Raw genomic sequence first — 15,008 nt, 5'->3', positions numbered from 1 at the left:
GAATCCTGTCACAAATAAGAAATAGAATGACTGGGGTTATAGCCCCAGTATCAAAAAAAATAAAATAAAGGTGGAAAATATAGCATGTTTCTGAATAAATATATTTAATCTACAAAAATGTATGTTTCAACCCAGATTAGATAAATAAATTCTATGTGAGTCAGAAAAGAAAAATAATGTTAAATAAACAAATTTTAGGAAAATATATGTTAATTTGCACATGACTTGCTATTGTCACCTTCAAAGATTTATTGGGTCTTTTTTTTATCAGTTACTTTTGCTTCACTGCTTGTAGAATCAGCAATTTCCCAATAGTAGTAAAGTCATTTAATAAGAAAGAACTAAAACTGAAGGTGCTTAGATTTACTCCATTTAAAAAACCTACCAGGGCAAGCCAAGTACAGTGGCACATGCTTGTAATACAAGGTGACTCCAGAGACTAAGGGAGGAGGATTGCAAGATTAAAGCCATCCTCTACATTTTAGCAAGATACTCTATCAAAATAAAATAAAAAAGAGCCAGGAATGATGTAACTCAGTGGTAAAGTGCCCTGGGTTCAATCCTCACCCAGTACTGAAAAAAAAATCCCTAATAGGGCAAGATTTAAAAATTGACCATGTAACTTTCCTAGGGAGCATTGATAAAGGGTTATGCTCTATTAACTAATTAAATAATTCATTTTCTTAAAATGTATATTTGATGTTGTAGCAAATTATCATGAAAATAAAACTCTTCATCATAAGGGTCTTAACTCCTGGTGTACAGTGTTGGTTTGCAGAGGACATTAAGAATAAGTCAAAGAAGAAAACCTAAATGGAAGTGTTCTATTATTAGAAGTGAGGGATTTTTTGTTGTGTTGAAATTCCATGAAGACTTTCTTATCTGAATGTTCTTTGAAATTGAATAGTTTCTACTTACAAAAACTGGCCACTATAATTAGTGATGTTTCCATTTTAGATGTGGCCTTCTTCACCTTACCTTAAATCATATAAAGATGTGAGGCCATTTGGGAGATAAAAGATTTACTCAGACCAATTCTCTGACCTGGATACCAGAGGTTTGGCAATCATAAACACACAATGAGGAACCCTTGGAACATTTTCAAGTCTGTGTAAGAATTTATTTCCTTTTCTGTGAGAGAGACAGGATTTTCTCTCATTTGTATTCTTAAGAAAACACTGTATAATGTATTGGAGTTAAAGAAGAAGAAAAAGAATTAGCATGATATTAAGACCCACATCTGCCAATTTTAGCAAGAAGCCATAATAAGCACATGTATATATATGCACATACACATGTATGTGCATGTGCGTGTGTGCACGTGCACACACACACACACACACACACACACTATATGTATATATACCAGAATGAGGAAGAAAGTGGGAATTTAGTGACAGATACAGCCTGTATAAATCTCAACTCTTCCATCTGCAAGCTTCATGGTTTTAAACAATTGACGTATTCTCTCTCCATCTCAGCATCTGTGAAATAGATAAAAAATTCTTTTTGTAGGGCAAACATGTATGAAAAGCACAATGTTTGGCAATAAATATTTAGAAACCGTAGTCTGTTAATATTATTATAACAGTTAAAATCATCATAGAAGTTAGTTGACATTTTCAGCACAGCTAAAAATTTTTGTAGTATTTTCTTTTTTAAAAACATTTATTTTTTTATTCCAATTTGTTATACATGTGAGTAGACTGCGTTACAATTCATATTACACATATAGATCACATGTTTTCATATCTCTGTTTGTATAAAAAGTATAATCACACCAGTCATGTAGTAGCATTTTCATATCTTTGCATAGACATGTGGTTTTTCTGGAATTGTTTGTTTGTTGTTTTGTTTTTTAGTTTTTCCAAGTCAAGTTTACTTCTATGGAGGCATGCCTAAATGTTTAAATTTATTTTACCTGTTCTATTTTTTCAGAATCATTATGAGCTTCTTATAGAATATTTTCCTCATAGCCATTTAAGAAAAAAATATACTAAAGAATATTTAAGTGAATTTAATTGGATTTACTACAGTTGACCCTTCAAGCAATATCTTGCCCCAAATAACTGACCTATCTTTTAACTAATAAATTCACACTGAAAACAAACATAGGGAAGTAAATTGTGGAAATTTATCTTCAAAATGGTCTTTCTAAGGTGATTTATCAAAGATGAATGTAATTAGAAATCTGATTTTCCCATTATGTGCCAAGGAGATGTAACCACAAAGGATTTAGAGCTAAACATGATTTTTCTCACTCATTTCTCTATTTTTATGGGACCAAGAGTAAATCTCATCCAGGTATTTGAACCCTTCATTATTTTATTAAACGGTAAAGAGATGACAATAGGAATGTCATCTATTTCATCTACATACTTCTATGGAGAGAAATAATGTGACTTTAGGATGTCCATTCACTGGAAGACTAAATCTAAGACTACTTTGGTGACCTGTAGACAAGGAATGCAGTTGTCCTTTGGCATATTCAGGGGATTCGATTAGGACCACTGTGGATACCAAAATACATAGATGTATATTCCCTTTTATAAAATGACATGGTATTTGTATATAACCTCCCCACATCTCTAGAGTACTTACAGAACCTGATACAATGCACATTATATCTAAACAATTGTACTGTATTGCTTAGGAAAGATGACAAGAAAACCATCTGTACATGTTTGGTACAGATGCATTTTTAAAAATATTTTTGATCCCTAGTTGGTTGAATTCATGAACACAGAAGAACCTAAGGATACAGAGAACCAACTGTATTGTACATCCTGTAGGTGCAAACCCTGGGCAATTCATTTGGCATACCATCTTTTCCTCAGTCAATCTACTAAGCACCTTCTTAAAACTTGGAGCTCTAAGTATTATTTGGGCTACCCTAATGTCAGCCATATTTTTCAGCTGCTCACTGAAAATCTGTATCAGTGCTATTCACAGGCACCTTGACTTATGTGCCCAACCTTAGCACATTAATGCATTTCCATATACAGGCTCATGTATCCATATTATACCCCTAGTCTCTTTCTCCCAATCTTTAAAATCTCAGTGACTCTCAACATTTTCTTTTCCCTTATCAAATTCTGCCAATCCTGCACAGATACAACATCATCTTAAGAGTGATCCTCCCTGAATATCCATGCTCCTCCTATTTTTTCAACAATTACTTGAACTTCTAAAATGCTTCCCTAACTATTCTCCATCCACCAGTCTCTTATCCTCCCTCCAATCTGCCACTAGAGTTATCATCTTAAAAAGTAAAGTTAGGTTGGTTTTGAACAAATATTATAAACTTGGTATATATAATCAATCATAGAAAGAGCTTTTCTCTGTCTTCTGTGTCTAAAATATCCTATGTAGGTTAGCAGAATATTGTACTATTTTGAATCTTTATACAAACTGGACTCCTCACCACCTCAGCACCTTTACACTTGCTCTTCCCTCTTCTTGGAATATTTTTTTTTTCCAGTAAGATATTGCCCATCTCTGCTCTTCATTCAATTTCCTCCTGAGAGTAGACACACTCTTTGTTTATCATTGTGTAAAATAGAGCCATCATCACTCTTTTCTTACAATCTTATCTTTCCTCATAGCATATATATATATATATATATATATATATATATATATATATATATATTTATATATATATATATATGTGTGTGTGTGTGTGTGTGTGTATACACACACTCATACATCTACATTCATTAACACATTTGGATATATATAGTACATACATATCATGTATATAAATGGACTATGTGCTGTTATACATTATATAAAATATACATACATATGTGAATACATGGGTCATACACATATCTGCATGTGCATGAGGACTAGAAATTTCTTTAGTATTGTATCCCAGTGTGTAACATATGTAGAAACTCAAAATTATTTGATAAATATTTTGATTAGATGGTGCAGTGCATATCTTCCAATGATACTGTTTTAAGAAAACCATTTTACTAAAAGTGGGATTAATACAAGAAGCTTGTTGTCCATCAAAATAGGTTGTAATGTATAAATACTATAAAACATAAAGTTGTGTCAAATATAACAAACATTAATTATTTGTATTTGGGGGTAGAAATTTAAGGGAATCTGAGGAATAGTGTCATACTATGCTGAATGAGCAAAAGAAATTAGAAATGGGCATGTCTGGAAGGAAGCCTAAGACTTTCCATGCTAAGGCATTGCAGGTTTTATAACTCATGGGAGTTAATAGTTTTTATAGGAATTCCAGTCCTCTATCCCTTCTAGGTTTATTTTTCCAGTGAAATTTCAAATCAAAATTAAGAATTATTTATTATACTTCAAGTGCAGTAATTACAAAATGTTTGATTTGAGATCCTACATTCAGGTGTCTTATGTAAAATATTCACTTGTTTGCTACAACATTTGTATTTGTCATCTTCCGTTGGTTCCATAGATGAAGATTAAATTATGTAAATATTTTGACAAAGAAGGAAAATACCAATGAAATTAAATTTTAGGTTAAAAGAAAGTCAACAAAAGATTAGTTCACTATAAAATAACTCCATTTTAATTTATCATAGGAATGGGTTTTCTAAATCTGTAATGAATAACACAAAGATGTAAAATTTTTAAACTAATTAAGGGAAATCTCGAAATAGAAGAGGAGATTCTGTATTTAACTCTAGCAAATTACTTAGAGGGGGAAATAATCTGTGCTATGAAAACATGCTCAACTATCTGAATGAGCAAAGGTTTCTATTAATACACAGCCTAACTAAAATCCCACAGGCTTAAAGTGCAACAATATTTATTTGCCATTCAACAATTTTTTTTTCTTTAGCATCTAATATGTCACAGGAACTGCCAAAGATATAATGAATGAACAAGGTAAATATGTGTCTTGTTCTCACAAATGATAATTCTATAGGTATGGTCAAATTATATACACAATTTGACTACTTCTGGTGTATTATAAAGAAAAAAAAAAGAAATTAGAACAGCACAAATGAGGCTACAGTGTGGCTGTGGAAACAATGATCTTTGGTGTCATTTTCAAAAATCCCCTCTGGGCATGTTCGTGCCCACCTGTAATCCTAGTTTCTCAGGAGGCTGAGGCAGGAGGATTGCAAGTTCAAAGCTGGCTTCAACAATTTAGCAAGGCCCTAAGCAACTTAGCGAGAACCTGTCTCAAAATTTAAAAAAAGTAAAAGAGTGGGGATTTGGTCCAGTGTCTAAGTAGTTCTGGGTTTAATCCTTGGTAGCAAAAATAAAATAAAATAAAAACCCAATGGGTGGGAATAACTACTCTTGCATCAAGTAACCATCTTCCTACTGGCCCATAATGACTCATCTCAGATGGTCTAACCATAGCATTTATCTGGAATCCCAATTCACACTCCACAATACAGATAACTTTATAGGAACAAGTTAAATTATTCTTTATTATCAGAGAGGTATGACATTTTATCAGCATATGTCATAATGTGAAATAGATTCAGATGATGAAAGCAAAATTGCTTAATGCTTAGAAATGACATTAATTAGAATAAATCAGTTTATATATGTTTTTGGAAAGCATGGAAAGGTAGCTAATACTAGTAGAAACAGCATGAACTTTAGATTCAAGCAGAACTATGTTTGAATATTAACTCTCCTACTTCTCATGGGATATTAGGCAAGTTATTCACATCATCATTACCATCACTACTACCCTTCCCATTCCAACTTTTTTTCTAATTTGCAAAGTGTGAATTTGTTATAGTAAATGTTTGGGAGAGGTAAATAGTAGTCATTATACAAAAGGTAACTATAATTTCATCACTAAATAATCTATGGCTGTTATGAAGCTAATCTGAAACCTCTGTCTAGTATCAGTAATTATCAAAATCAATGACTATCAGAAGAAAAGTCTCTGGTAGTCAGGAAAAAATAGAAAACTGCACTTTATTTTGAATAAACATGCAAAATGAATGGTAGTGACACAGGTTCAAGTTTACTCAGGTTAGATGCATAATGCATATTTGACTTTCAGTATAATTTAAATATCATACATGAATTTGTCTTGGCAATTCATGATTATATATACATAGCATACCTGTGCAGGTAAAAATAAGTGATTACTTTTTTACCTTTTCTTAAATCATTTTTACCTTGCTAAAGATATGCTCTTTTCTCTGCTTCTTTAGAGTAATATACTTTATTTTTCCCTCATAATATTTTGAGATCATGTAAGCAATCACTACACCAAAATGTTTTGTGAATAGAGCATTTAAAGGTGAATTTATAGTGGCTGGGGATATATTAAAAATTCAGTGTTTAAAACTAGATGTGTCCCATCTCTGATCTGAGATCACAGCTATTTCTACCTCTAGCAAAGAGTTATAGTCATTCTGGGTACTGCACTTTGAAGGAACAATACCTTTTCTTGCAATGGGTGGTAAGACCATTAATCAGCAGTTCTGGAAGAGTGAAGTAGCTAGGCTTCTATTGTAAAGGAACTGAGATTTGCACACATACCTATTAATACATAGAGTTAGCCTTGAAGTTACAGACACTTTTGACTAAAGCACCGTCTCCTCCCACTAGTAGTCATTATAATAAGAACTAGAGAAATAGTCTCCCTTAAGAGTATGTGCTGAGCACCCATAAGTTGCAAGATACCCCACTGTGCTATGTAAGAATATAGTAGTGTGGAGTCAGGGTTTCCTGCCCTAACAGACAAAGAGAGAATAGAATAGGTACAAACACAGTATATAAAGGAAACAATGACATGAAGACACGTACACACAGCAGTGCTGAGAGGCTCCAGAGAAGAAGAGGGAAGAAGAGACGCGGGTTAATCAGGAGCCCCTCTCTGGGGAAGATTGCCCAGGCCCTGACTGATGCCTGACATTGATTAATCGATACTCTATCCTAGTGTTTAACAAGTGTTCCATCCAAAAAGTCTTCTGTAATATTTAACTTCACTTCCTTCAGCTTCAATTTATGCACATTTCTTTTGTTCTTTCTTCAAGAGAGCTAGACAGTAGTCACTAAGAAAACACTTTATATTCATATATCTAAAGGGATTGTTTTTTTCTGTCATGCTTCAGTCTTCTCCGGACTAAGGAAAAACAAACAATAAAACAATTAATTTAATCATTCCTCAAAGGCCTATTTAATTTGACTGCTTGATAAATAATAAGCTTTGATACTGTGCTTTAAGTGTTTACTCTTTGGAAAGAAACTTAATTTCGACAGTGTTGTAGATAGAATTATTTGATTTACATCTCAAAAAAATCGTAGATCCAAATCCCAGCACAGAATCTAGTGAAATAAAAAGTTTGTAAAGTAAAATAAGCATCAGGGTGATTGAGATTATTGAAGCTAGCACCAGAATTTATATGCACATATTATAAACTGTACCTCATATTATTCTCTAAATTTACTTTTTTGAAAAATAGAAAGTCTCTGTGTTTCTATATAATAATGTCATGGCATTATTACACAATTCAAGAAGATCAATTGTTTTAACTTTAGTGTGTTCCACAGAGACCTCTATTTTTCTTTTCTCTGCACCAAAAGGTATGTTTTTTGAGACCCTATGTACCATGCAGAAATTGATCTGCAATACATGTGGAGTCTCCAAGGGTATATTTAAATTTAGTAATTTTATTGCTAACTGTGAAGTTAATCTGCACTGTATGGGTTCTTTTCCCCAGGAAACTGAAGTAGCAGTTCAAGCTAAACAACCGGATGTGGAGAGGATTTTGTCTAAAGGGCAGCATTTGTACAAGGAAAAACCAGCCACTCAGCCAGTGAAGGTAATGAAGCAACCTTTAGCAATATCTATTACCTCATAATGGGTTATGCTTCCCCTGTTGTACATTTGCCATTGATGTGGTCTATTTATAATCAATGAAATAACTTGTAAGGAAATATTGGCCATACTACCATAGCAGAAGCAAAGCTGTCTTTTTGTTCAACGAAGCCTATTTATATATTGTGATCTTAAGGCTATTAACGAGTCATTGCATTAAAGGATTCATTTCTGTCCTGGTGTGCTGCCATCAACACAAAAAGTAGTCCCACCTTCAAGGTAGATTAAATTCTTTGGGGCTTTATTGCTTTGCTTGCCAGCCTTGATGCTTTTCATATTGTTTGGCTTAATTCAAATCAAGCTACTGCATCATACTGTCTGTCTCCAACAGCTGTAAAGAATCACAATATGGTCTGTGACCTTTCCTTTCTCTGTTGCTCTTTCTTATGAAAAAGGAAAACCAGCATTCGGGCTTCAGTACTTTATTGGGTCAAGAATTTTTAGTGAAATGTCATGTAATTGCTTCTTTCTTTGCTAAAAAGCTGGTCTGGGTGAAAGCTTTCTCCTTCTTTCCCTTCTCTTTGTGCATTTTGAAGTCTAGGGCACATTTATTCACAGGCTATTACATGAGGAGAAAAATGGAAAGACAGGTCCGTTTTCAAAAAAAACAGCTAATCAATGTCTTCCATTTGCAAATGAGGGTCCAGTGATAAATAGACATTAGGTATAGGTTACCTTATTTGCTGCCTCTGACCAAAATTATAATGGCTGCCATTATGATGAAGGTTCCTCGAGAGCCTGTAATGGTGGCTGTTTATTGATCAGTCTTGGTTTCTCAGCTAATGTTGCAGGCTGAGATTTAGTGAGCCTCACCCTTATGTTTAAAACTGCACTAAAACAGTGCAGGTCAATAACCTCATTATACAGAACCAGTTTGTCCTTGCAAACAACATTACCATGACTTAGACTCTGTCTCTAAGGTCACCACTTAGTTTCCCTTGTGCTTGGCCCAAGTTTCATTTCTAGAAAATTGTTTGTTTTTCCTATAGCTTACAAGGGACTATTCTTTAGATAAATTTAAAGTTTGGGCCTATAAATAATATCCAAATACTAGATGCTAAAAGGCACGGGTTTCTCTGTAGATTTCAATGTACCTTTATTTGAGAATACTTTTGTTTTCAGTCCTAAAATCCAGAAAAAAAAATAATTTAATTCCAATTCCAGGCTCATTATGATCATTTTTCATAAAAAGACAATGTGTTTTATATTGGAGAGCTAGAGACAGTACTGAAAGCAGCAAATTTCAGGGTTCTTTTCAGTTTTTAGGTTTTTTTTTTTGTGTGTGTGTGTGGGGGGGGTGCTGGGGATTAAATCCCAGGGCTTTGTGCATGCTAGCAAAGTATTCTACCACTGAGCTGTATATCTAACCCTCAGGATTTTTATTTATATTTAAGGAAAGCCAATCCCTAGAGCAGTTACCAGATTGATTCTCACTATAGCCAGTCATAACATGCACAAATGAACTGTTGCGTAGATTCATTCTATCTACTCTTGGTTAATCTTCAAAAACTTAATGCCATATAGTTATGACAATGAGCCAGAATTTAGCACCAATTATTAAAGATTACTAATTTCATTTAATTCACTTTGCTTTGTAACTGAGAGTCTAGACAATTTTTGCTCTAATTATTATAGATAAAACAATCCAAGCAGTTGATGTTAACTTAATCACACACAATCCCCTCCCCCAACTCCTGGTGCATTTTGACCTCAGAACTAAGATCTGGCATACCTGAGCTTATCTACTTTTTACTGTTGCATTAGTAATATAAAAGTAGAATTACCTTTCTAAAAAAGAAAGAACAAGGAAATATAACTTCCTTTTTCTTTCACATCCCTTTAAACCATTTTGTAACAGTCAGTTTTCTTTCCCTGCTTCCCGACTCAGCTCATTTGGGAGAAATAGGACTTAAGTGAAAACTCATTCCTGTTGTCTCACTTTTCTCTTGAGTTTGGAGACAAACCAACATATAAAGGTGATAGGGGCAAAAAGAGAAAACTGATTTGGAGATATGGAGTTTGGAGAAATAGTTTACTAACAACAACATCATCATCATTATCATCATCATCATCATCATCATCATCATCATCGTCATCTTTATTTTGTAGTCCTGGGTACAGAATCCAGGGCCTCTTGCATGCTACACAAGTGCTGTACCACTGAGCTACACCCTCATCCCCACAACTTTTGATATGGACCATGATCTTAGAAACACCTTAATATTAGCTGGGGTTTGTGCTAGCCTGAAATGCTAAAGGCTCAAAAAACAAACAAACAAACAAAAAAACTCACAGTTCAGAGTGGCACTCAACAGCATAAGGCTGAAAGCTGTGAAGGCTGTTTAAATCTTCACATGGATCAAAACTTTCTCTTTTAAAGGTTACAAATAATTTTTCTGAAGTTTGAACCCTTGCTCTGATGGTATATGAATAAAGCCTTTTTTAAAGTTGAATTCATATATCAAAATTTTTAAAATATGCTATTTCTTTCTTTTTTATTTGGTACTGGTGATTGAACTCAGGGGCTCTCAACCACTCACTGAGCCACATCCCCAGCCCTATTTTGTATTTTATTTAGAAACAGGATCTCACTGAATTACTCAGCACATTGCCATTACTGAGGCTGGCTTTGAATTCATGATACTCCTGTCTCAGTCTCCCAAGCTGCTGAGATTACAGGAGTGTGCACTGCTAAAATATGCTATTTCTTTTTTATTTTTTATTGATTTTAAAAAAAAAAATAAATGACAGCAGAGTAGAGAGGTAGGAGGGAAAGGGAGGTGACAGGGGGTTAACAAGGAGGGTGGAATGTGATAGACATCATCATCCAAAGTACATGTATGAAGACACGAATTGGTGGCAACATACTTTATATAAAATATGCTATTTCTAATGCTTTTTCTCCTTAATGCTGATCTGCCTCGTCCTTCAATATAAGGGAAATGGGTCTGAGAAGCTTGCTGTACATTTTGGGGGAAGGTACATTTAGAAACTATGACAATTATGAGCAAGAAAGTGATATTCTTAAAAAAGAAAGTGAAAATCCCTCCTGATGTGCATTCAAGACCCAGTATTTAAATGGATAATTAGTATGTCCACTGCTTGCTGACTTTCTAATTAAGGACACGTCAGAGAATGCTTCTCTTTCATAGGAAATTTACTACCTATTGGCACCTCCACATTCAGTATCAAACAGCCTGTCTGTTTAGCTGCTAAATTCTGCTAAGCTGAGTCTGATTGGGAGAGGGGGTCACCCCTATTCAGTTTCTTTCCTTTTTTCCTCTTTGCTTCATCAATTTCTGTAGGATATTCTTAACTTTAAAAGATGGTCAATTTTTGGTTTATTTTTTTTCATGCCTGACTAACCAACTTCTTCCTTATTGTCTTTGAGGATGTCCTATAAGAGTCAAAAATATATTATGAGACAGTTCTATGAATGACATCAATATAGCACTAGATCTCTGATATAAAATTACTGGGATAATCTTAGAATCGCATGATTGAAGAAATAAGCATCATTATTTTGCTTTTCTTCTCTCTCTTTGCCCTCCACTTCACCACTGGGTACACACACACACACACACGCATACACACTTTTATTCACTATATTTGTATATTACTCCTTTATCTTAACTTCAGAAATTGTTGAAGATGACTGTGTAAGTTAGGTAAATTGTTTAAAATTTTTCTAAAGTTATACCTTTTGTAATAATGTTTTATATTAATGTCATCAATGGGATCAATTTGAATATGTTCCATTTTCCACTACTAGGTCCTCAGTAGTATCCCATTTAGCAGTTAAAAAGCAACAAAATGGCTGTTATTAGTGACAATAATAACAACTATAGAAGGAATAAACCATTTGTTCTTTGGTTTTATAAAATTGTTTTTTTAACTCTCTAGTACTTTAGCATTTAAATGCCATTTTCTTCCATTCATACTCATTTTTAATTTTCTCTTAAAATGTTTACATATATATTGATTTTGAAATGCTTATATCATCTTTCATATATCAGAACTGAGAGCATTAATGGAATTTAATATCACTTACTGAAATGATAAGATGAAGCCAGATAGTTTGAATTGTTAAGTTTTTATATTATCAAAAGAAATCTTGCTTACATCAACTTTATATTTTATTTCCTCATCTTGAATTATTTTAAAATATAATAGTAAAAATAAGATATGAGGAGTCTTATATATTTGGTCAAAGGATTTCAACCCAACCTTAAACACAAAGTAATTGCTGTAGACAAATTTTCAAGAGGGCAAGTATAATCTTCCAGGCATTATTTCCTCAGATATAATTTGCAAAATGACAGCATCATTAGTCATTTTCAATTACAGTCAATCACAACTAGGGATGTTTAATTTTCCCAGCTGTTTTGTTGTTAATTAACTAGATTAAGCTAGGGGTTTGTTTTTTTTTTTTTTTTTTCGACCAAACAAGTTTGTTCTACTGCCAATATCAATATCTTAACATTCCAAGAATTTCCTTAGTTTTTTTTTGTTTGTTTGTTTTTTGTTTTGCTGACCAATCTTTAACATATTACTCACAACTGATGTATGTCTCATCATGCATCAAGATTTATATATGCTATAACAGGTCAAGTAATGTCTTATTTATCCAAATGTTACTCAGTTAAATATTACTAAAATTATAACAATATCTGAATTTCATTAGTGTGTTGTTGGTCAAAATGTTGCCCAATTAAATATTATTAAAATTACAACAATATTTGGATTTTATAAATTACCTATCATGGATATTGTCTCATTTAAACTGGTACAATATTTTGTAACATCAGAAATCAATAGAGATGACAGACTGTCTTCAAATGATCAAATCCATTTTAACTGACTCTTTCGGTAAGCATAATAACAACAGAAAGAGTTGGGAGACTTATAGAAAGAAGGTAACAATATTAGAGGTATTTTATAATTTATTGATACACAAGTAATAGAATATCTTTTTTAAAATAACAGAAGTTTGTACTATATCTGAGACAAAAGACTATAAGAGGTTGAATAAATTCTAATCGTGATGTATGAACAGTATGAACATGAAGACACTCCCACTTTCCTATTTTGGAGATAAAATTTATAATAGACTTTTTAAAAATATTTTTTAGTTATAGTTGTTGATGGACCTTTATTTTATTTATTTATTTTCATGCAGTGCTGAAGATCAAACCAAGTGCCTCACACATGCTAGGCAAGTGCTCTACCACTGAACCACAGCCTCAGCCCCTATTAAGAGACTTTTGAGAAATTTATGAATATAAATTTTTGGGGATATGGATAAGATAGCTGAATGTCTAATTATATTTAACTTCTTAATTGTGTAGTACTTTCATATTTGCAAACCTTACCTTTAATGAAATAACATTAATTTACAAATATTGTTTTTGCAACATTTATATTTTATGAAATAACTTCATTCAAATTCTTTTTCTTTTTTTTTTTTTCCCATGGTGCCGGAGATTGAACCCAGGGCCTTGTGTATGCGAGGCAAGCACTCTACCAACTGAGCTATATCCCCAGCCCTCAAATTCTTTATGTGTATATCCCAGAATTCTAGAGCTCAGAGTCTTTCTTCTATGTTATTTATAATATTGTGCTGTGAGAATCCCCACATGATGCTATTAAAGCCATCCATCTAAAAACTACTAGGAACATACCTGTAATCAAAAAATTAGGAATATTTAGCTTATTGCAGCATGGGGAGAAAGCACTCCAGGGAGTTTGTGGGGCATCTCAGTAAGAGGACTTAAGGAGAGCCTCTAGGAGGGTTTAGTTGGCTGAGTGATTCTAATCAGGAATTAGGTAAGTGGAAGCCATGTCTGGAATAGATGCTGTCAAGAAATAGAGTCAATGTGATGATGAGGTATCCTAACTTTTATCTAGAAGGTAAGAGGATTAAATCAAGAGTAGACCATGTCACTGTTAAAGGAGCAGCAGTGCCTCATATTAGTAGTCATTTCTGTGGTAGCAGATGACCTTGTTTCGCTGTAGTTTATGTCTTTTAAGTGAGGTGTGTGTGTGTGTGTGTGTGTGTGTGTATTCACACACATATCTCACTTAGAAATTAGGAAATATATATATATATATATATATATATATATATATATATATATATATATATCTCCAGTTATTTGTCATCTACAAGTAGGGACATTTTTCACTTTCTCATTGCTGTCACTGGGATTTTTATCCCAAACCTCAATAACCATTTCACAAAGTATTAGAAAAGCTGACCTTTACATTTTTTCTTAAACAAATACTCTATATTTCCCCAATAGACTAACTTATTTGTTTGCTTTTTATAAATGATCTTTAAAATACTTGTTTACAGGTTTAGCAGGCATATCACACATACTTGTAATACTAGCCTGGGAAACTTAGTGAGACCCTGTCTCAAAATAAAATAAAGAGGTCTGGGATGTAGCTCAGTGGTAGAGTGCTCCTGGGATCAATACCTAGTACCAAAGGAAAAAAAATGACTTGTTAACAATTACTTTTACCACTGGTGAATATATGAGGTTATATACTAGGAATAATTGCTAATGGTTTATCAACTTTCTTGACTTTCTTTACTTTTTGTTTAACCAAATCTTCTCATGTTGCTTTTATAAGCATCCCAAACACATCTTTTGTGAAATATTACATATTTCACACCAATATGTAACTATATTGTTCAAAATAAAGCCACTGAGACATAGAAGACATGATAAAGAGTCTACTATGAGATAATTCTTTTCTGAGGAAGTATTTAGGTGAAGAGTCTCCATTTAGGCTTATTCAGTAGCTCATGCTTTAACCAGGCAAGCATTTTTAAAATTTGAATTTTACCTCTGGCCCTCACTTGTATTAAATACATTTAAATAGACAGACATAGAGACATAGGTGTTTCAATGACAATGTTCACATGCATGTCTATGTATATGCAGCCATAAGTGGATTCCTTGATTTATTCAGCAGATAATAATTACATGCCAAGCATCAATGAAGTGCAAGATACAAGATTTTTAAATTTTAAAAATCTCAGACTCAAATAGAATTTAAAACTATATTTCACTTTAAATTAAAAAGGAAATCTATAGTAAGAAATCACCTTTTCTTACAATTAATTTATGCTTTTCATGAAGAAGAAATTTCA

General features: G+C 33.1%; 1 protein-coding gene across 7 annotated transcripts in view; it reads left to right on the top strand.

The window, feature by feature from the left end:
* Dmd (dystrophin) overlaps positions 1 to 15,008 on the top strand; it is a 2,062,171-nt gene that overhangs the window by 1,321,433 nt on the left and 725,730 nt on the right. For all 7 annotated transcript variants that reach the window (XM_071606751.1, XM_071606753.1, XM_071606749.1 and 4 more), the window contains one exon: positions 7,692 to 7,793. In XM_071606751.1, the coding sequence (XP_071462852.1) occupies positions 7,692 to 7,793 (102 nt within the window). The remainder of the gene's footprint in view (positions 1 to 7,691; positions 7,794 to 15,008) is intronic.

This window comes from Marmota flaviventris, chromosome X, assembly GCF_047511675.1.
Source record: "Marmota flaviventris isolate mMarFla1 chromosome X, mMarFla1.hap1, whole genome shotgun sequence".
NCBI lineage: Eukaryota > Metazoa > Chordata > Mammalia > Rodentia > Sciuridae > Marmota > Marmota flaviventris.
This window is presented reverse-complemented; position numbering and strand designations above follow the sequence as displayed.